Source organism: Aptenodytes patagonicus, chromosome 14, assembly GCF_965638725.1.
Source record: "Aptenodytes patagonicus chromosome 14, bAptPat1.pri.cur, whole genome shotgun sequence".
Taxonomy (NCBI): domain Eukaryota; kingdom Metazoa; phylum Chordata; class Aves; order Sphenisciformes; family Spheniscidae; genus Aptenodytes; species Aptenodytes patagonicus.
Genome location: NC_134962.1, coordinates 1,659,743 through 1,682,271, shown reverse-complemented (window position 1 = coordinate 1,682,271; position 22,529 = coordinate 1,659,743). Strand labels below are relative to the sequence as shown.

The window sequence follows — 22,529 nt, the reverse complement described above, 5'->3', positions numbered from 1 at the left end:
GCTCTTAAAAAAAGTGGATCTATTAAAGTAAGCCTCTGCATTTGTCTTAGGAAAATAGGCACAGTGCCCCGGTGCCACAAAATTCAAGATATATTAGAGAGACCAAGCGTGGTAACCCTCTAACTAGTTAATTCAAGCCAGCTCCTTCATCCTCTTGTGATCTGAAGGAGAAAACCGCGGCGGAATGGGACGTGTTGGGGAGAGGGCGGAGGGGAGGAGCGGGCGGGCGTTGCAGAGAGGCTCCCACCGCCCTCGAGCCTCTGCCCACACGGGCAGCCCCGCAGGGCCGAGCGCTGGCAGGCAGCACCGAGAGGGCTTAAAGACACGATACCGAGGTCTTCGACCAGATTGTAGAACCCACCAAAATGCTTCTTCCAAGATCGAAGCCAGGCCAACAAAGCAAAATATTGTAAGTAACTACTGGAAGGATCCCTACAAAGTACTCGAGCCGTGTCTGAGGAGGGGGAAGGGAAGAGAACAGCGACTCTGGCAAGGCAAATGCAAAAGTACACCTGGGCAGGCAAAGAAAAAACAAAAAATTTTGCAGAGTGATTTGCTAAAGGTTTGAAAAATAACAGGCCGTCCTTTCGCAGCAACCTCCCGGGCACTAAGGCTGCGAGGAGCCTGCCGACCGATAAAGGGGCAGGCCGGGGAGCGGCGAGCAGATAAGGGGCCGGGAGGTGAATTCCTCCCGGCCGTGGGTGCTGGGGAGGAGCCCGGGGAGGTTCCCGTTGCCCGGCGTCCGACAGCAAAAGCAAGTTTTTGCTTTCCAAGAGGCCACCAGCTGCTGGGAAAACTGGTGCAGGGCAGCGTCGCGGTGGGTTTGCCGCCTTCGTACCACCTTTACAACGCCTCTGCCATTAGGCGCCGTAGGGAGCCGGTTACGGCGGCAGAGGGGCCTTTTATCTGCCCCGTCCAGCCCCACTTAGGCCCCGAGGACGCAGCTGCCAGGGCAGGTCCCCGGGGAGCTGCTGACAGCGGCGCCGGTGGAAACGCAGACAGGCTTCCCCGGAAAAGGGCTTCACAATTTCTAGCGGATGAATTAACATTGCTGGTTACCGTTGTTTGTCTTGGAGAAGGAAAAGAAATAGAACTCCCTGTGAAATACCACTTTAATGAACATTAGGTTGGGTAACCTGGAAAGCAAGAAGGAACGTGAGGGAAATAGAGCTGGCAGCTGGTTATCGGGCAGGGTTGGTCTGGGTGGGGAGGATGGAAAAAGAAAAGGAAGAGCCTTGCAAAAAATAAGCACTAAGTAAACCACTACCAGACGAGTTCATTAGAAACTCATGTAAAAAAATACTGCCAACCAGACCAAACACGCATGCGACGGGCCAGCCCCCCCCACCTGAACACAAGGCAGAAAAAGCCACTCGCAAAAAACCGACAGAACTAAAACACATCGAGAGTGTTTTGAAAAGGGATTCACGACTTTTTGGGCCTCTGGTCTGGCTCTTTCCTTGTTCAGGACGTGTTAACCACCCACTTGCAGAAAAAGTGCGATGCAGTAAGATCGTGCGAAAAGTCCTCCCTGAAAAAATCACTGCACGCCTTTCACACCCCGGGCCTCACGGGCACAGCTTGCAGGGTAAGCCCGGCAATGGCAGAAAGCACACCGAAACCTGCAAGAGCTCGAGGCGGCCGAGGGAAACCCCAGAGAGCAGAGCTGCAGCACGGTATTTAGTGCTGATAGGCAGCAGCATGTCTTGGGAGCTCAGGGACGGCTCCTGGGCCGTGCAACGGGCAGGAAATCGCTCACCCCGGAGCAAACAGCACCACTGCAGCGTTGTACGCTGCTCGAGCACGTTGCACCCCCCCCCCGGGCGCCGTGCGGAGCCGGGCTCCTTCCAGGGACAGTGGCACTTCTCAGTCGCTGCACGGCCTTTGCACGGGACACCCACCGAAGAGTTTGCAAAGCTCAGTGGCGGTTTGCAGACATCTTGGGTAGGAGGGAGGTGCCCACCGTAATGGAGCAAACCTGCAGAGCGTTCCTGAGCTGCGTGAAAAACTGCCACCGAATCTTAACACCTGCACAGACACAGCTACTTTCTCTTCCAGGTGCAAAACTGGAAGAGAATAGGTTTCTATCTCCCCTTTTATAATTCATTGCTGGTAAGGACAGTAAAAGAATCCTCAGAGAGCGTCTTTATCTCTTTAGTTTTTATTAGGCCTTTTGAATCGGAGGCAAAGCAGCGCTGCGGAGCTCTCGCAGGGCTGCTGCGTGTGCTGTAAACATGAGTGAAACACGTATTGGAAAGCAGATGCCTGAAGCTCTCCCTTGGAGCCAGTCCCAGCACGGGGAGGGAGAGGCTGGAAGGTCACTGATGACACCTCGATGCCTCCTCTGAAACCTGGCAGCCTCCAGCCCTGCCCAGCAGCACGGGCAGGCAGCCTGCACGGCCTGGCTGCTTGCTTGGGCCCGAGCAGAGTCTGGGCAAAAAGGAGCACGTGCGTGCCCGCCACCGAGCGCAAACCCCTCGAGCTGCATGCGGGACACCCCAAAATGCCGTGGGGACCGGTACGCGCTGTGCCCCAACGGCAAAAGCAGGAAGTTCCCCAGCTCCCTATCAAACGCGCGCGCAGGCACTGCTCTGCACCCCCAAACAGCACGCACACGCTTCCCATCCATGCACGGAGGGAGGGAGGGAGGGAGGGAACATACGCCCAGCACCCCCACTGCACTTGGCCTCAGGTGCACGCATGGCCTTGGGGGGCCGGGGGGGGGGGGGGGGGGGGGCACACACACGCCGTGGGTGCATCCATTTGCCTCGTGCAGCCATGCCCTGGGCTGGGGGGCACGCAGGAGCCCTGGGCACATTCGGGGGGCCAGGGACCGCGCATACACTGGCTGCACGCAAGGGGAGGGCATCACGCACAGGCCCCGGGGGGAGGAGGGGGGGGGGTTGTCACGCACGAACCCCGGAATGCACGCGGGGAGCCAGGGAAGGCATGCAGGGCCCGGGGGGGGGGTGGACGGGACACACGCAGGACCCGGGAAGGACACGCAGGGAGCCCGGGGGATCCCCCACGCCGGCGGCTGCCGGCGCAGCAGCGGACCCCACGCGCGAGCAGCCCCGGGCGGCGCGCGCGCCCTGCCCCCCCCCCGCGCGCCGCCCCTGCGCAGGCGCACCGCGCCGGCCCGGCACCTATTTCACAGGCAGCTCGGGCCGCGGCGCCCCCGCGAAATAAGTCCCGGGAGCCGGGCCCGGCCCTGCGCCTGCGCGAGGGCCGAGAGCCGCGCGCGGCGGAGCCCCGCTTCCCCCCCCCTCCACCCCCCCCCCACCCTGCCTCCCTTCCCTCCCTTCCCTTCCCTCCCCGCACCCACCGCCCGCCCGCCGCCCAGCCGGAGCGCCCGCCGCCGGAGCCGGAGCGGGGCAGCGGGACCCCGGCCTGAGGTAAGCGCCGGGCCCGGCGTCACCCGCCGCGGGGCCTCCGCACGCGCCGTCCGGCCGGCGGGTCCCTGCGGAGCGTCAGGACGTTACGGCAGCGGCAGGAGACGGCGGCAGCGCCCGGCCGCCCGCCCCCCCCGCGCCCCCCCCTCCTCCTCCTCCTCCTCCTCCCTCCCTCCCTCCCTCCCTCCCGCGCGCCCGGCGCTGCCAGCGTGAGCGCGCCCACGCGCCCCCCCCCTCTCTCCCCCCCACCCCACCCCCCCCACCCCCGCCGGCCTCGCGCCCGGCGCCGTCGGCGGGAGCGCGCGCGCCGCCCCGCCGCGGGGAAGCGGGGGGGGCACCCGCCCCCCGCCCGCCCGCGCGGCGCCACGCGGAGCGCCGCGAGCCTCCCGCCCGCCCCTCCCGGCGCCGGGGGAGTCCTGCGCGCGGCGGTAGCCCCCTGCACCCCCCCCACCCCCCCCCCCGCGCCCCTCTTCCGGGCAGCCTCCCCCCCCCCGCGCCCCCCTCTCTGCAGCCCCCCCCATGTACCTCCGCTGTACGCCCCCCCGTCCGCATGCACCCCCCGTCTGTGCAGCCACGACCCCCCACCCCCCCCCCCGTGCGCCCCCTCTCCGTGCAGCCCATTTCCCGTGCACCCCTGGCTGCACTCCGTCCCCCCCCCCCCCGTGAAGTCGCCTCTCTGTGCACCCCCGTGCAACCCCCCTGCGCCTTCCATACCCTCTATGCCCCCCCCCCCCCCCCCGCCCTGTGCACCTCTGTGCAACACCCTATGCAACCCCCCCCCGCACCCCTGGTGAAGCCCCCCCCCCCCCCGCACCTCCCTCCCTCTCTACGCGGCCCCGCGCTTGCCCCCCCCCCATGCACCCTCCCTGCATGCACGCCTTCAAGCCCCCTCTCTGTGCACCCCCCCCCCCTTGCTTGCTGCCCCCACGCACCCGATACACTCCCCCCCCACGCGCCCTGTCCCCCAGCAGTGCCACCCCCAACCCCTCTCCCCACGCTGCGGGACCCCAGCTCTGTGCCCTCCTCCACTGCCAGTGCACCCCAAAAATCTCTCCCTCCTTTCCGAGTGGTGCAATGCTATATTTTTTTTTTTTTTTTCCCCTGCCTCACCACCAAATCTTTCCTGCAGCCACTGAAGCTTGCTCAGTGCCATCCAAGATGCACCGGGAGGGACGCGCACGGGTGCGCAGAGCCCTGGTAGAGCTGGGGTGCTCCCTGCCAGCCCTCGTCCCCCTCCAGCCGCCCCGCTGCGCCCCACTGCTGATGATTACTTGTGTTTTCAGCCCGGTTTTTCTCCATCCCACACTGGTTCCTGCCCAAAGGTACCTGAGCGACACGCGCTCGTGGAGTTCAAGCCTTCCCGCGGTGCCCGTGCAGCCAACCCTCCGCCAGCCCCGGTGGGAGCTGGGCGGGACGTCCGGAGCGTCCCGAAACCGGGTACCTGGGCAGAGGCCGTGGCGGGTGACGCTAACGCTGCAGGAAGGGTTTTGCCCCAAAACGAAAGACAGGTGTAGGGATAGAGCAACAACAACAACAACAACAAAAAATTGCAGCAGTTAAACTGAACGCAGCCAAGCAGCTGCGCTGTGTGTTGCATCTTCGTTCACCGATGTGCAGCACCCAGCAGGCTTTTATCCCGATAAACGGCAGCGGCTGCCGCAGGGAGCTGCCGGCCCGGTGCAGGAGCGAGGGGAAGCAGGGAGCAGGCGTGCGGCTGGCACGCTGCAACCCTGCCCGCTTCTGCAATCGTTAAAATGCTGGTTTGTGGCAAACCCTCCTCTTTCTCTCGCCTTGCCCTTGGTCCGGCCGCCCTCGCTTTGTTCCTTGCTGCTGCAGAAACGGAGCTGATTCGGTTGGTGACTTCACGCTGGGCTGTCTCGTAGGGACCCGTCCACCTTTCAGCTACTCGGCTCGGATAAGCCCCGTGGCCTCCGTGGAGGGGAAGATCATCTCATGGGGTCCGCGTGGGTCGGGGCAGGAGTTTCTGTGGGCCACGAATCGCGTTGCAAAGTCAGATCAGACACCTCAGGTCAGCGCACGGCTCCGGTGGCGGCCCAGGGGAGGCGGTGGGAGCCGAGCGGCTCCCCCACCGCGCTCTGTGCCACCGCTCCGGAACGCGACTCCTTCGGGAAGGGCAAAGGTGCTGCTGCGTGTACGCGGGTGGGGGTGTCGCTTGCTTGAGGAACCCCAAGTTTCAGGAAAATCAATTTCTTCCACCTTGCCGCTTTCCCACGTGATGAAAGCGGCACGCGGGCTGGCGTGAGCAAGCTCTCGGCTTGAAATAAAGCTCTGCAGAGGAGCAGCGGTGGTTCTGGTCCTGCTCAGGTGATACTGAAAACAAACCCGTGAGCAGGGCAGGAGCTTGCCCTGCGGCTCTCGGCTCGAGCCCGGGTGGCGCTGCCCCGTAGGAGCCCGAGCTTGAACGGCCGGAGCGTGACAAGAGGAGCACTCGCACAGCTACGCCCCTGTATAGGCTGCGCTGGCGCTATAGGTGATATCGGTGCAGTACTACAGGAGATGCGTTGTAGTCACCCTCAATACCTGGGCGTTAGGGTGCAAGTGGGTGCTGCTCGGGTGTTAGGGGGGGAAATGCAGGCGTGGCTCACTCGGGCTGATTTGCAAACGGTTTTGTGGCTCTAAATTGCGTACGCTAATTTTATCGCACCATCCTTGTAACCTGAACAGTAACACGGGCGTTGGGAGGACGTTCATGCGTGCGTGTATACGTATGTGTGGGTAAAGGATAGTCATTTCCATTTTGGACCTCTCCTCTCCCATTGCTTGAATGGCTTAAAACTGCTTTTAATTCTACAGTTACCTAAAATCCCCGGGAAAGCAGGCACGGGCTCAGTTGCAGGGCGCAAGCTGGCAGGAGAGGCGGGCGATGGTGTCCCCGGGGGACCGGGGCTTTTCCCCCGTGAGTTACGTTGTGCTCTGGGTATGGAGGCTGGAGCAGCCGGGGACGTAGCGCAACCGTGAGAGCGTAGAGGTGGATGGCTCTTGTGCCTTTGGTTAACTAGTTGGTTGGGGTTTTTCCCCCAGGTTTCTTCCTGCACACGAAATACTGGCTTTGCAGGGGTGGGCGCTGAAGTCAGTTTTAAATGCTGTCTTAAATCTATTGCTGATTTCTTAGAAACACATGCTTTGAAATAGTTTTCAGATGTCACTTTGTTTCTGCAGGCTTGAAGTGCTTTCTTAATTTGGTTTTTTGTGTGTGACTTTGGAGGAGAGGAGGGTTCCTGTTTCTGCCATGGAGGAGACAGTGTTGAGCTCCTCCAACAGCGTTGAAATCCTTCTGAGATAGTTTGAAATACATTTGGAAACGCACCTTCAAACTGTGTCTCTTCGTAGAGTTTTTGGTGAAAGCCAGGACCGTTTTTTTGCCTGCTATCCGCTCCCACACTCTGCCCCTCGCCACCTGCGCCCCAGTCCCTTCCTGCCCCTTGCCCCTTCCCGTGCCCATCGCCCTCACCCAGCCTGCAGAGCGCCTGTTGGGTTATGAGCCTCCCCTCATCCCTCCTCTTGGGATGGAGGGGTTGGGGATTTGCTAATCCCCCCCTCCTTAGGAGCGTGGATTCCCTGCAGCCCCCTTGCTCCCACCGCACCGATGGTCTTTCCATGACCGATTTTAGCAGAGAGACCTTTTCACGTGGGACTTTCCCCTCGTTTCTCCGCAGGCAGCCGGTGACCGAGGGCTCTCCCGCCTGGCTGCCCGTCGCTGCCCGCTCCTGCCTTGCGATGGCGACGCCGGACGTCAGCGTTCACATGGAGGAGGTGGTGGTGGTGACAACGCCTGACGGCGCAGTGGATGGAGGCGGCGTGGAGGAGGTGAAAACGGTGCTGGTCACCACCAACCTGTCCCAGCACGGGTAAGAGACGGGGTCGGCGTACGCCGAGGTGATGTGCTGGAAAACCTCGCACCCGTGGTCGTAGTCGGCTGGGCTGGGTGTATTTAATCACCTACTACTTACTCCTGCGTCACTTCTCACAGTGGGGACCTCAGCGACGTCTGGGCAATCCCCGGTTCCTCGTTAGGTCCTCGCTGACGCCCCTGGGGCCGTGCCCAGGGCTGTGGGCTCTGCAGCTCCGAGCTTACAGAGCAGAGCAGGCTCCGCCTTTTCTGTTAAAGCTGAGTTACCACCGGTGGTTTTAAGCTGGGGCTACCCAGAATAAAAAGCAATGCAACAGTTTGTTTTGGATGGATGGGGGAAAATGTCTTTAAAAAAAACCCAAAACCAACAAAAACCCCAAAACCAAACCAAAGCATCTTTTCTGAGTGGATGTGGATGTTGGAATGGACACAAATCCGGGTGGAACAGGACACCAGTAGCTAAATCAATGTTTTTCTGCTATTTATTTCGTGATTGCTTCACTAAGCTGCGTACCTCCAAGAGATGAGTCTGTCCGCGGCGTGGTGAGTGCGGTGCAGCAGGGCTCCTCTTCCCAAGGCGGGTTTGGGGCCGTGTTTTTCGGCAGAGCTCTGCAGGAACCTCCGCTGCCGGCAATAGGAGCGAGAGAGGTGGCCTTGAAACCACGCGGAGTTGAATGGAGAGGCACTGCTCAAAAAACCGGAGTGAATGTGTCCGATTGGTAAAGTGCTGCTGCTTTGCCCAATTTCTGCCTTTCTTGTTGGCATTTCGGATCCGGGACTGCTGCTCGTTCAGGTCTGGTCTGTTCGGCTGCAGGTCGGTCAAGTCTTTGCTTCCACGGCCCAAGTGCCTGGCTGGTACCTTGAAGGCCCGTGTAGCGGCGGGTTCTTTGCTTTATTTCTCTACAGTCCTTTGTGGGACGGTGCCCAGAGACATTTTAGTGCTTTGCTCTTTTGGTGGGCAGAAAAATCCAAGTTCACGCCCGGAGCTGGATCCGGGCAGGTTTGTCTGATCCAGGAGTCCCTGCACTTGAAATAAGTGGGTAGCGAGCGGCTGCTTATTGCTCTCCACAAAAAGGAGACATTTGTCTCCTCTCCTCAAGTATGCCCTGCTGTTTCTGTGTCGGTTCCCTGTGGCTCGGGGCAGAGCACAGCTTTTACATTACGGCACGGGCGCCATTCCCCTTGTTCTGCTGTAACTGGTGTAAAGCTCATTAACAGATGAACTTCTGGTAGGGGACGGGCGGGGACGGGCAGCGACGAGAGCCGTCAGCGCTGGGGCAGGCGGTGGGGACGCCGTGGGCAGGAGCTGCCCCGCTCCTCCTCCGCACCCCGGGTCTGCGAGCGCTTCCGAGAGCCTTTTCCATTCCCGAAAGAGCGGGTGATGGTGGGGAAGAAAGGCTCCGCTCCTCTTGCTTTCTGGCCCACGGTGACTTCCTTAGCTCCCTCGGTGGAGAACCAGCCAGACGTGAAACTTGGGATGTGGCTTTTCTTGGATGCAGAACGGTTTCTGGTTTTAATGTGGCTCCGAGCCTTTGCAGACCCAAGTGCAGCAGCGCAGCGTTGTCCGGGAACATGGATCATGACAGAGGCTGGCTCAATCAGTTTGATTTCCATTTGATCTTATTTCCTCTTCTATTTTTCTCTGGAAACCTTTTCTCATCTTCCCAGTGTCCCCTGGATGGTCAGGAGCAGGACAGCTCTACGCAGCAGAGAGAGGATGATTTTTATTTTAATCGCAGCTACGAGCGGAGTATATCTTAGCGGGCATTAGGAGATTCCCTGAGGGTTTTCCATGCAGCTCTCTGGAGAAGGGCCGGTGGGCAGGCTCCTCGCTCCCCCGTGCTCCGGGACGGCAGCGTGTCCATGGGAAGGATGTGGTTCTCGGGCTTGCGGAGCAAAGCCCGCCCGACTCCCCTTGCGCCGGCTGCTGGGACTCCCCTCGCCGAGCAGGGCTGTGGGGCTGGTGGTGGGCGGCAGCGTGAGCCACCCACGGTCTCTCCGTAGCCTTGGACGGTTGCCTCCGCCGGGTTTCGCTCCTCCCAGGGAGACGCCGTAGCGGCGCTGGCTCCCTCTCCCTCTGTTTTCCCTTTGCAGCCCCAACTGGCGTGAGGAAAGCGGCTGCAAGCACGGGCTGGGATTCCTCGGCTTTGGCTCGGTCACCGCTCGCACGGGAAGCGGGCTTTCAACTTGTCTTATGTGGCGCTTGGAAACCAAGCTCAGCTTGGGGGTTGATGCCTTTTTCTAGTGCTCCTTTGGGTATGGTTTTGCTCTTTTAACCATTGGTTGCATAATTTTTTTTTTTTAAGAGCTTAATTAGTTCATGTGTTTTAAGATTGACTGGAAAAGGCAGAGGGAAATGGGAAAATAGTAATAATCGGCAAGAAGCTTTTCCCTTCCATCTGCGATCGGGAGGGATCTGTGCTTGACGCTCTGATGAGGTGCTTGTGTTTTTGATCAGCATCCCCAGCGCAGGTTTCTGGTGGAGACTTTTTTTTCCTCTCAAGTTCCCAGGAGAGGCAGGAGCGGAGGAGAAAGGAGACACAAGCCCGCTGCTTTATCAGCACCCGCTTTCTCCCTTCCTCCCATCTGGTTTATGGATCCTCCCGGGGAGGAAGATGAGAGCCGTCCTCCCCCGGCTTCGTCATGGCAACCGGTGAAGGCAGGACCGGCTCGGTGGGATGCACTGCTGGGGCCTGGAAGGTGTTTGAGTTTTCTCCTGCATCTGCCTCAGTCTGTTCCTCTGGAATGGGATGGGGGAAGCGGCGTGGAGAAACTCACCTTTTCCTGTGGTTTTTCTCTTCCCCCCCCGTTACATCTCCATGGCAGACGCAGGCTTTAGTTGTTCGAATTTTTCATGCAAGCTGTTGAAGTTGGTTGGTTTGTTTCTCTGGAGGATGGGGTTTAAGACATGGGCTGGGTTATTTCTCCCAGTCCAACCACGTCTTGGGGTCATTTTTTTGGAGTGGCGCGAATGCGATGGACTCCTGGAGGAAGCTCTGTTTCAGGCGCTGGCTTTCTGCTGGGGTGCTGCTTCTAGGTGAGTCGGTGGAGGTTTTTGATCCGGTGGCAGGTGGAGGCAGGTCAGAGTCAGGGCTGTGGAGTGCTGGGCTTTGCACGTCGGAGGTGGCTGCCGCCTCTTGCAGCCCTGGCACCCTGCTGAAGTGGTATTGCTGGCTTTTCTCCGAATGCATCTGGAGCAATGCAAGAACCAAGCGGCAAACTGGTGAAGAAAAACCAGGTTACAGTTCTTCCATTTTTCTCGTGTCAGACTGCCACTTCTGTAATATTCACCCGTGTGCAAATGCGTTAGCTCCGAGTTTACCTTTCCGAGTCCTTCCGCGTTATCCACCGCCTTTCCCTCCCAGGGGTCTGGGTTGTTGGTGGCTGCGAGCTGCAGAGGCAGCGTGACATCCCGCGGTGCCTTTCTTCCACAGCTGGGGCTGTCTTCAGCTCCTGCTTCTCTGAAGCAGCATCTCCCAAGTTTCTCACCTGGTGAGGCTGAGCTGCCGCCCACACGGGTTCTCTTATCTCGCTGCTGCTCCCCATCAGTCCCTGCCCTGCAGCTGGCAAGGGGAGGGGTGCTTTGAAGCTGCAGTTCCGCCCCGGAGCTGTGTGTTAGGGGGCCAGGATGGAAAAACCAGTCGCTCTTGAATTTGCTTGTCCCGGTGGCACCGCGGGTGGGAAATGTGGTTGCCGGTGAGTCACTAGGACCATTCTTTTAATTCACTTGTGGTACCAAACTGGGGTAGATTTCAGGTTTGTTTTCTCCTTACAGTCTTCCTTAGGAAGTTTATATGCTGAAGTGTGTGAAAAGTTAACTGTTTTCCCTCCCCGCCCCTGCAGGACAAGCTTGCTGCAGTAATTAGACACGTTCAATAACAAAACCAAACGCACATCTTAAAACCCATTAGGAATGGTCCATGCTGAGAGCTGGCCGTGATGCACAGGTCGGATCCGGAACCCTCGCAGCCGAGGGGGTGAGGAGCGTGTCCCAGATCACAGCCCTAAATGCCTTTCCCGTCTGAACGCGCACCGAAGCTCGTTGGAGGGGCTTGGGGCTCTGTATGCCGCAGTGAGAGCTGGAAGGGGCGAGCAGTGAGGGTGCGGATGCTGTGCAGGACCAGCTGTGCCTCTCCATCGGCAAAGCACCGAGAGAAGCCGGAGATCTCCGGGGTGGGGAGGATGAAAACAGTCGGATAGCCAGCTATTAGTTAATATCATGGGTATATTGAGTTGTAAGAGGCTCAGAGATTGGATGGCGAGGGTCTGTAGCTCATGTTATGTTATCTCTGCTCATGGATCCGCTGTTAGGGTTTGTCGAGCTCCTTTATAGCGTGTTTGCGGCTCCTTGAGGTCCTGCTCCTGGGAGCATCCTGCATACCGGCAGATTCAGGCAATCCATCGCCCAGACAGCGGCAGCGTGTTTCGCGTGTGTTTTTCCTGGGGAAATCTTCTCAGGCGAAGCTGCCAGAGGCTGGCGGCAACTTCTGAGCAAGGGGCCGTGCTGACAGCATCCCTCCACGCCAGCTCCCCTGCACGGGCTGCGCCGGAGGCAGCTCGGTGGGGCTGGGGTTAAAAGGGAGGCAAGGCAGAGCCGGCTGGGCTGCCGGCAGCGGTCCTGCCAGCTGCGGGGCTCTTCACCTCCCTACGGAAAAACGGAGCTGAGCCTCTCAAAACCAGAGCTGACTTTTAGCTCTTGTGGGGAAAATGTAGTCCGAGTGACTTTTGAAGCAATGTCTCCGTGGGGCGTCGGGGGTGGCACATCCACGTGGCTTAACTCTGCCTCTCCGACTCTCTTACCAGCGGTGACATAAACGAGGACACGCTGGAGACCGAAAATGCAGCTGCTGCGGCTGCTGCTGCCTTTACAGCCTCCACGCATCTGAAGGAAGCGGTCCTAGGTAGGTTCAGCCCGTGCCGTAGCCCCTCGGTTCAGCCATGCCAGCTCCACCACCCCTGCGCTGGTGCCGGCCGAGGGGGTCCGGCCGCTGCTGTGCAGATGGCCCTGGGGATGCTCTCCCCAGCATCAAGGGGAGGCCGGAGAGCTGCAGGGGCTGGGTGGTGGGAAGGGAGCTGGCAGCTGCTGGCTGGGCTGCTGCTGCCCTCTCCTGGTGCAGGATGAGACCCCGTGTCTGGCCGTCGCTGGCTCCTGCCCTTCCGGCTTGTGATGGGGATGTCAGTTTTGCAGCAAACTCGCTGGCTTTGGTTACAAGTAAAAGTGAATTTAGTGAGCAAAGACTGTAACCAGCTGGGATGGAGTTACCTTAAAAACAGTTGCGCTCTAAAACCAAAGGTGAATGTGTAATTACCTGAACAACATCATTCCTTTCATTTTTATCCAGAATTGAATTTTTTTCAGCCCTGGCCACTGACTTCTCAGGTTTCACACGCTCAGCTGTGGCCGGATCGGTGTAAATCTGCCTGCACTGTTTTGCCTGAGAATTTGGGTGGTTGGATGCTTTAGTAGCAAAGTGCAAGTGAATGGTGGCCACAAACCCCAACGCACCCCACCAAGCATCGTCTACATTTCTTTTTTTTTAATCCTGAGCTTCAAAACTGCTTTGTCACTGTATGTGTGCGTCAGGGTGGTGAGTCGGGGGCTGCAACTCACGTTTCTTTTTGATCTGTCCCTTCCTCTGTTCCCTGTGAGAAGTGAAGATGGCTGAAGATGAGGACAGTTTGGAGGCAGAGATTGTCTACCCCATCACCTGCGGGGACAGCAAAGCCAACCTCATCTGGAGAAAGTTTGTGTGCCCTGGGATCAACGTGAAGTGTGTGCAGGTGAGAATAAAGGTTCCTGAGGCTGGACTCGTGCCTTCCCGTGCCCGCGTTGCAGGCGCACCTGGCTTGTCCTGGTTTTGATGAGCTTTGGTAAGCTGCTTTGCATCAGAACCACATCACGGTGGGAGAGGAGGACGTTCTTGGTACTGTTGTACCTGATACTTGTCTTCTCGGCCAAGTTGGGCAGTCCTGGGTGGAGAGGTGCTGCCTCAATTTAACTGCATTATTGGAGAGTTTGAGAAATTTGGGCACTTCCAGTGTCTGCTCAGTTTGAGAGGAAGTTGTGAAGTTGTTGAGAAGATTATGGGTAAGGGACCTATTGAATAGGTTGAATGGTTAAAATTTGCATGAATTTGGGGAGCAGGGCCAAACTTTCATTTCCAGGACCATACCGTGTGTGATGCCGTCGTAAGCCGTCGCTGGCATTTATACATGGACTCAACAATACCCTGCTGAGGGAGTGTCTCCTCTGGGCTCCGTTGCAAGAGGGCTTTCCAAAGGATGGTCCTTGCCCTTCATAGGAGAGATGGTCTTTTCCATCCCCGAGGCAGAGGACAGGTACTGCTGCAGATGCTGCTGCTGCTGCTGCCTAAAATCGGTCTTCTCTTTGCACTGAAGCCCGTGCACTTGTTCAGAGAAGCCGTTTCTCATGAGTAATGGTGAGCGAGCTCTATGTTGGTCAACGTGGGCATTGAAAAGAGGAAGCCTGGACTTGGGAAATCCTTTCTGCGATGGGCCGTAAAGCAGCTTTTTAGAGGCCTGCCTGATTCTGCAGGTTGCTTTTAGGTCAGCTCATGGCTTCAGGCACAACTGGGTGTGTAGGGCAATAAAAGAAGAGGGAAGAGGGAAGAGCTGGCTGCTGATACAGTATATGCCAACTCCCTAAAGCTGGTTTTCAGTGGAAGTGGGTGTGTGCTGTGGGAGAGGCCAGAGGTTTCACTGATACCGATGGTTGGGCTCGGTAGCAGGAGGTCAAAGAGCGAACGGGCTTCTCCTTCCCTCACGTGCGTGGGGCGTAGCGTGCCCCTGGACCCAAACGTCACCGGCGGCAGCCCGGCTTTTGTTGCGAGTCTGCTCATTAGTGGGAGCGTGAGCAGCTCGCTGCTGTTCACCCATACCTTGCACAAGCTACGGGTGTTTTTCCCAGCTGTTATGCCTGGGCTGGGCATTGAGCGAACTCCTCTGTGCTGCACACACACACACACACACACACCCCCACCCCAAACCCTTGGCTTTGAGCAGCTGTTAACAAACCATCCGTGAAAGAAATATTTGGCTTTAATTTTTTTTAACTCGGTCAACGCGCTCTCAGGTGGGGAAGTGCGTGTCGGCCATCTGTTTTGGTGCTATTATTTAAACAGCACGTTGAGGCTGTGATGCAGCTCCACTGCTGGGCACCGGGGAAATGCCATCCGGGCAGCCTGGCTCCGCTGCTGAATCATGCTCGCGGGGCACGCTTTCGTTATTTTATGGCTTGTCGCACTGATGCTGCACTTCTGCCTCTTGCAGTTTGACGGTCACCTAATTAGTCCCAAGGAGTTTGTCCACTTGGCGGGCAAGTCGACCCTGAAGGATTGGAAGCGGGCAATCCGGATGAACGGGATCATGCTCCGGTTAGTCTCTTCGTTTGTATCTGCAGAGCAACAGCGGATACTTCTTCTTTCTGGGGGCTAACGGTGGGGTGGGACAGAGCCTCTGGCACGGTTGTTCTGCTGCTGAGAGCGCGAATGCGCCACTGAACGTTTGTCTTAAGAGCCTGGCCCCAAATGTGGTCTGCCCGATTGCTTTGCTTTATCCTTGTGCCTAGGGAATAATTTGGGGCAACAAATGCTTCCCCGGTCTTTTTAGGACTTGAAGGACACCGAGTTCCCAGCTGGCATAAGGTCATTGAAAATTTTAATGGCCAGTGGTGGTTGGGCCATGCTGTCTATGGGTTCTCAGTGTGACCTACCAAATGGAAGTCTGGTCATGAACTAACGCTCCCGTTACAGTATGTCTGCTTTATATCACTTTATTTTTTGCCAAGAGCTTATTTAAAGCTTATTTATGCAAGCATTTCTCTTCTCTGGTCTTACCTGCAGCAATTTAATTCTGTGGTCTTCCTGAACACCAGCCTGAGACCGTGATTTAATTAAAGTCTGTCTCTGCCTGTAGGCAGGATGAAAATGCATCACCTCTTTCCCCAGGAATTGTCAGTGGCTTTATGCTCTTGTCACAGGGTGACATTGCCTTTGCCTGTGTTCTTCTGCTTCAATGCAGGCGTCTCCCGTATTCCTTCTAAGCAGCTTTTGCTCCACGTAGATTTTGCATAATAGGCTTATGCTTTGGCAAGGCAGGTCTTTTAAGGAAAAAAAAGACTTCACAAGGGATGTGTGAAGGCAAGCCCAGCAGCCCATGGGAGCAAATCTTGGGAAGCTCAGGTTGGTCTTGGCCAGCAAAGCCTGGTGATGCCTTGGAGACGTCTTGCTTAGACTGGGAAGATCACATATGCCAATCTTGCAACCTCATTTGCTTAAGCCGAGAGACCTTATTTTAGTTGATAAATAGGGTTATGCCCCATCTCTTTTTACGAGGTGTAGAGTCAAAAAGAAAAGGAAGAGACTTCTTACTGTCTCAGCCCTGGACTGAGACTTCAGCCAACCCTTCTCCTAGAAGCTGCAGGCGTGCACGAGGGGAAGGTGCTGGTGGGACCAGACTGGGACCTTCTCTTCTCCTTCCTCCCTCCTCCCTAAATGAACCAGGAGTTCATCAGTCCCAGCGAGGGTTCCTAGTTAAAATTACAGACCCCCGTGCAGAAGAGCCTGCTCGGAGAGGTGGGACCAGCTCTGAAACCAGCTTGTTTGGAGGCCAAGCATTGCCCTGCTGTTAGGAGGCGGCAGAGCAGCAGGATGGGGCAGCTCTGCCTCCGCCACGGGGAGCCCCAAGGATGCGTGGTCACGCTCGGGGTAGGTGTGTGCCGCTCGTACAAAGGCGGGGGGTGTCCTCAGAGCAGGTCGGGAGATCCCAGGGAGGAGGACCCTGTTCACCGTCGCAGGGCAGGGATAAAACTGCTGCATGGGAGCGTGGCCCAGGGTGATGGGGAAAAGGTCTCCCCGCTCCACTGCCATTACGGGAATGGAAGTGTTTGGGCTCTGAACGGTACGTTTCCCCTGAAGGCTTCTAGCCAGCAGATCTGCTGAGAGCAGTGTGGTTTGTCCCGATGCTTCTCAAGGTATGTTTAGTTTTACAGGGATATATCCTTAGGAAAAGCTCACGTGTCCTTTGAGCCTCTCAGACCAAGTTGAGTGCTCCAGTGGCGAAGAAAAGGACTTTCTTGGCCTAAGGAAATTCATCCTTTCTGGGTTGGACTTGGAGAGGAACCTTTTCAGAGGGCTGAAGTCCCGCTCCCCCTCCTCCAGCCTGCAGGAGGATGCGGGATGTGGCAGGGAAGTGGTCAGAAGCCGAATCTGCTCCAGTCCTTTACCGCAGCTACAGCACGACGGGCTTTTTTCTCCCCATCCCAGCCTCCTGAAAGGCTTTGCCACCACTGGAGTATTGCGTGGTTGTTGGGTTTGTGCGCGTGGCCAGCACGGAGCAGGCTGTGGATGCTGTTCTAATTAACTCTTAGTTAATGCTGCCTCTAAGGTCAGGACACAGGGGGACTTGTCAAGGAAAATTCAGACTGTTGCCTCTGCCTGCTCTCCTGGCTTTTGCTTTTCATCTGGGACTTTGAGAAGTTTGGGGGTGAAGGCTGCCAGGAGCTGCGTCTCGGAGCTCTCTGCTCCCGCTGACGTGCCTGTCCCTGTGCTTGCTCCCTGTCTTTCAGGAAGATCATGGACTCGGGGGAGCTGGATTTCTACCAGCACACGAAAGTCTGTTCCAACACCTGCCGGAGCACCAAAATCGACCTGACCGGAGCCAGGGTGTCCTTGACCAGCCAGACATCGACGGAGTACATCCCTCTCACTCCTGCTTCTGCGGATGGTACATCCAGCCATTCCTCACACCCTAAACAGGGGCTTTGAAGCATTAAAGCACAACGAATGCCGCGTAACCAGCGCCCCTTACGGTTGCCTCTCTTTTTGGCCTTGTGGGTTGTTTTATCCTCTGCTTTCTCTCCCTGCTCTGTTGCAGGATTCCCCATAGCAGAGCTAGGCAGAGTCGTTGTTAGAGTATCTCGGCAGAGATGCAATAACTCACCTAGTTGCTCTGTAACACTGCATGACCCGAAGAGCCGCCCTTCTGGCCTCCTGCCTTACCCCAAACTGTGTAGCTGAAGCAGAAGACTGCAATTAATCTGTAAGAAAACAGTAGTCGTTGCTTGATGAAGTTCCCTTCTGTCCTCGCTGCCGGTCAGGCACTGTGTCCGTAGTGCTCGTCCCGGGAGGCAGGGATCAGCCCGGCTTCTCCTGCTGCACAGGGTGCCAGGGTAGGAGTCCCTCCTTCCCCCCGCTCTAACCTGACTTCTTCCAGAATAATTTAGGGATTTTCATTTAAGGCTCCCTGGCTGAATTATTACTGGGTTTGACTGATGAAAGATTAAAGAGAACCAGGGGATACAACAGATTTTTTTTGTCTGTACTCATGCATGTGGTTTATAAAACTGGATTTAAATGATGTTGCGGCCACATAACTGTAGCCCTAAACTTAATTTGACCTATAATTACAGGCAACTATTTTATTGGAAAGCTTTCTAATTTCTAAGTACTTTTACATTTCTGAGAGTGAAGAACAGCCCCCAAAGAGCCCCACACCCCAAGCTCCTGATGGTGTCTGTGGGAGCAGAGCAAGGACAGGGTGAGCCCCTTGGCCGGCCCTGCGGAGTGCCTTCGGCAGCACGGCCCGGTGTTGTGGTGGGGAAGCCGATGCACGGTGCAGCCTCCCCGGGCTCCAGAGCCGCAGCCTGTCCCAAGCCCTCCCGTTAAACGTGGCTATCAGCTCGCTAACGGGGAGACACTTCCCACGCTGCTGGACTGCACTGGGATAGCCAGAGCCCTGAAGGCTGCAGAGTAAAGGAGCAGAGTAATTGGATTTAATGGCAGCGGCTGAGCATTACAAACGCTCCGCACGGCACCGCAGGTCTCTGGCCAGATTCCCATTCATCCCGCTCCTGCGCACGGCTCGAATGACGCTGGTTCCCCCGGCTCTGTGGTAACAAAACCGCTGAGATTTGGCAGAGCCGGAGGGAAGGAGGGAGCCCCCCTGCACCCCTGTGCAGCAGGGGGTTGCTCTCCCCTTCGAGGCTTTAGAAACCCTCCAGACACCCCAGTCCTGCGAACTGTAAGCTGGGCAAAAAAGGATTGCCAAAAAAATCAGACTCTAAATCCGTTTGACTTTCGCCCTAAGCAGTACTAGTGTGTATGCAGGGGGGAACGGGAGGGAAATGCTGCTCGTGGGCCTGTGTTCTTGCGCAAGGGTTGCAGAAGTAATCCCCGGGGTATTGCACTCCAATGTGGAAAAATAAGTACTGCTGGCACAGCAACCGCATGCAGCTTCACCAGCCACTTGGGAGTCTCTCTCCGTTCAGCTTTGAGAGCTAAGTTCAAATAAAAGCACTCCTGTGCCATAAAAAGGAGAAGTCACAGAAATGCAGCAAGGGAGTGCTTCCCTCAGAAACAGCCCGTGAAAAATACAGAGAAAAATCAGGACTTGGGATTTTTTTTTTTCTTTTCTTTTTTGCTATTGGTTGCAGTGAACGGATCCCCAGCTACGATTACCATAGAAACGTGTGAGGATGCCAGTGACTGGAGCACCAGCATCGGAGGTACGGCTTGGGATCCTGCCGGGCTCAGCGCAGCCGGGGCAGAGGATGGAGATGTAGGGAAAGAGGGAAAACACAGGGACAAGGATCGGGACCCTTCTTGCCAGAGCAGCCCTGCTTGAGCCTCCACTGGGATTACTCGCACTTACCGGCGCGTAGCACTGCGTTATATCCTGCCTGTGTGCAGTCTGACCGCACCATCGTCTTGGGATGAAATTGTTTCTAAGCACTAAGGTGTCAAAGTGTAGGCCAAATGCCTGGTGTGGCTCTAGGAAAAAAGAAAAAACAAAATCAGAGCGGTCATAAAATCATTCTTGCTCCTGCGGTGTGCTCTGAGCAACGGGCTTTTCTGTAGCACTGGTGTCCTGTTTGTGTGACAGCGGATGGGGAAAACGTGTCCTTTTCCAGCTGCCCCTCCTTTGGGTCCATGCTCCGGCTGGGCTTTGCCCCAGCACCCTGTGCCTACAGCCTAGGAGGACTTCACCCTTGCAGGGGCCAGAAGGGGAACCCAGAGCGGATCGCCATTAAAACCCCGCTCCGAGGATTTTGAGGTTCTCCCTTGCTTTCTCTTTCTCCAGATGACACCTTTGCTTTCTGGCGAGGCCTGAAGGATACGGGTCTCCTGGAAGAAGTAATCCACGAGTTCCACCAGGAGCTAGTGGAGACCATGAAGGGCTTGCAGCAGCGAGCACAGGATCCCCCGCTGCAGCTCAGTGGTAAGGACCTGGGCACGGGCGCTCAGGGGCATCTCAGGAGAGGGGCTTGTGGATTTTTTTTTTTTCTCCTTAGGGATATCTGGATGGCACTATAGGGACATAGTTCATCATAAGTAAATCCCACTTCTGGCTGCTCCCCGGGCAGGCGCTCTGCTGTGCTCGAGGACGCTTCAGGTGGCCCCAATTCTCCGATTTCCTGCGCCAGGGCCTTCCTATCTGCTGGCTCTGGGTCTGGACGAACGCTTGGCTTGGGAACTGAGGCGGAATTTAGGCCATCGGAATAACGATGCAGCAACCAGCTACTGTGCCAGCAGATTTCTTATCATCCCTGCTAAGCAGGAGAGGACTGTTTATACACTAGTGACCTCTTGCACTTTCTCATGACTTCTGCTTCTCCTCTTCCCCAGCCTCTTGCGTTGCCCTTCCACAGATTATGACCGTCTCAGCTGAACACGTTTGCTGTCCTATGGCTTTTTACCAAGCCGTGAACAGCTTGCTTGGGGAATTTTGCTTTCCTCAAAGATCTGTGTCTTGTTTTTAAGATGCTGTTTTACTCAACAACGTAGTCCAGAACTTCGGTATGCTGGATCTGGTCAAGAAGGTCCTGGCCAGCCACAAGTGTCAGATGGATCGCTCGAGGGAGCAGTACACGCGGGATTTGGCAGGTATGGCCCCACAGGGCACGCGGGTGCTCCAGCACTTCTCATCACTGCCAGCTTGTTTTCTTTCTGCGTAAGAAAGTGGGGTTTGTGTTAAAGCTGGTGGACGCTAAACCAGCTCCAGGCATTGCCGTGGTCCCTGGGAAGCTTGTCCCGGGTCCAGGCTGAGCCAACCCTCCCTCTCTCCCCAGCTCTGGAGCAGCAGTGTGACGAGCACCGCAAGCGAGCGAAGGAGCTGAAGCACAAATCGCAGCATCTCAACAATGTCCTGATGACCCTCACGCCCGTCTCCGTCCCCGCACCTTTAAAACGTCCCAGGCTGACCAGGGCCACCTCCGGACCAGCTGCCATCACCTCCCAAGTCCTGTCCCAGCCGGCGCAGCTCGCCGTCACCCCTGGCGTGCCCGTCTCCCAGCTTGCCAACCTCCCTCTCGGCAAAGTGGTCTCAGCCCTCCCGACCTCGGTGCTGGGGAAGAGCCCGTCCCAGCCTCCTGCCGCCAGTTCCCCAGCCTCCCCACTGCTGGGAGGGTACACGGTACTGGCCTCCGCCGGCTCCACCTTCCCCGGTACGGTGGAGATCCACCCGGACGCTTCCAACCTGACGGTGCTGAGCACGGCCGCGGTCCAGGACGGCAGCACGGTCGTGAAGGTGGTGAGCCCCTTCCAGCTGCTGACGCTGCCGGGACTCGGTACGACCATCCAGAACGTGACACAAATGGCTCCCGGTGGGAGCACGGTCGTCACCGTCCCGTCCGGTGCCACCGAGGCTGCCGGGAACGAGCATGCTGCCACCGCCATCGAGGTGACTGCAGTGGCCGACGAGGCGGAGCAGAAGTGAAAGGGGGGACTTGCCTGGAGGGACGCTGGCCGTGCCGCTCTGGGTGGAACTGCCTTTTCTCTGGCTGCGCTGTGGGAAGAGGAGCGGTGTAACGAGGGGCATGGGTTAACGAGACTCGGAGCGGCTCATGTTGGTAACGAGGAGGTTCAGGTCAGAGGGAAGGAGGGGGAGGAAAGATGCCCGGAGAAGGGAAAGGCAAAAATGCTCTTCCCTGTTTGGAGGAGGAAAAAAAAAAAAAGCTTAATTTTTTATAAAGCTTTCCTCCCCTGTTCTCTTGGAATAGTTACTCCGTTCTAGCTCGTCAGCCCTGCCTCATCCGCAGGCATAGCTGGAGCAGCACCCGTTAGAGGAGCGGGCAGGAGCAGGGGCGCAGGGCAGGGAGGCGAAGGCGGTAGCGAAAGGAAAAGCAGGCGAAGCGCTGAGCAGGCACCGATCCGGCTGCCGAGGGGTCTGGCATGAACAGATGGGAGGCGTCGGGCAGCCGGCTGCCCCCCCGTCCCTGGGGGGCTCCGGGGAGGGAGAGGGGATGCTGAGAGCAGGTTGTCCATGGGATGCGTGCGGTCATCGAAACCAGGAGGAGGCTCTGGCAGCGCGGGCGCAAGCCCCGGGAGGTTGGCTTCTGCGTGTGATGCTGGCTTTGGGTGGTGGAAGCAAGCGGGAGCTCTCGTGGCGGTGGTCACGGCGGGTTGCCCAGGTCTGCTGGGGGAAGGAGGGGGAAGAGAGAAACCCAGGGGGCCGGGAAGAGCTGTAGCTTCTGAGGATTTAGGGTCTCTTTCTAGTTTTCTCAAAAAAAAAAAAATCCATTCCTTGGGATTTTTTTAAGCAAAGCCCTTTGGTTGTGAAGATCATGTCGTAAGGCAGAGACGTACTGTTGAACGTGCAGAGAGGAGCTGAACAGCAGCGCTCTGAGGAGCTTGCACTTATTAACACGGTGTGACCCTGGTGCAGGATCAGGCCGGTCCCCGGTCCCCAGCATCTCGCCGGGTGCCTCATCCCGCGGGAGCTGGGCGCTGCCGTTCCCTCCCCGCTGGGTTTGAGCAGCCGTTCTGTAACGGGGTGGTCGACCCCCCAGTACCCCTTCGACTATTCAACGTGCTGCGAGTCTCCCAGCTGCCCTGTTTCAGGGCACGTCTGCGCCATGCGGCTGCAGCGATGTTCACACTGTCTCCGGCTGGAAGGAGTCGGGTGCTTGAAGTGTTGGGGTTTCTACAAACTTGATCTGGCAGCAGCAGCGACAACAGGTCACTTTAATGAGCTAATAAATATTTTTTTTGAAAGAGCGCTGCTGGTTTATTGTATTTCTGCATCTGGTTGCGACAGCAGGGTTGCAAAGCAGGGCTAGGTTGGGGCAGGAATAGAATCGTAGAATAGTTTGGGTTGGAAGGGACCTCTCAAGGCCATCTAGTCCAACCCCCCTGCCGCGGGCAGGGACATCTTCAACTAGACCAGGTTGCTCAGAGCCCCGTCCAACCTGACCTGGAATGTTTCCAGGGATGGGGCATCCACCACCTCTCTGGGCAACCTGTGCCAGT

At 57.3% G+C, this 22,529-nt stretch overlaps 1 protein-coding gene across 5 annotated transcripts; it reads left to right on the top strand.

Annotated features, from left to right (window-relative positions):
* The first annotated feature begins 3,332 nt into the window (after window positions 1-3,332).
* On the top strand, window positions 3,333-22,278 carry GMEB2 (glucocorticoid modulatory element binding protein 2). Of its 5 annotated transcripts, none has more exons than XM_076351829.1 (10): window positions 3,333-3,395; window positions 7,070-7,261; window positions 12,067-12,164; window positions 12,917-13,044; window positions 14,554-14,657; window positions 16,850-17,007; window positions 18,716-18,787; window positions 19,363-19,500; window positions 20,043-20,165; window positions 20,351-22,278. In XM_076351829.1, the coding sequence occupies exons 2-10, from the start codon at window positions 7,131-7,133 to the stop codon at window positions 20,995-20,997; spliced, it is 1,599 nt and encodes a 532-aa protein (XP_076207944.1). In that variant the 5' UTR covers window positions 3,333-3,395; window positions 7,070-7,130; the 3' UTR covers window positions 20,998-22,278. The 5 variants fall into 5 exon arrangements, with proteins under 5 accessions (XP_076207944.1, XP_076207943.1, XP_076207945.1 ...); XM_076351828.1 differs by lacking the exon at window positions 3,333-3,395 and adding an exon at window positions 4,548-4,714; XM_076351830.1 differs by lacking the exon at window positions 3,333-3,395 and adding an exon at window positions 4,814-4,829.
* The last annotated feature ends 251 nt before the right edge of the window (window positions 22,279-22,529 follow it).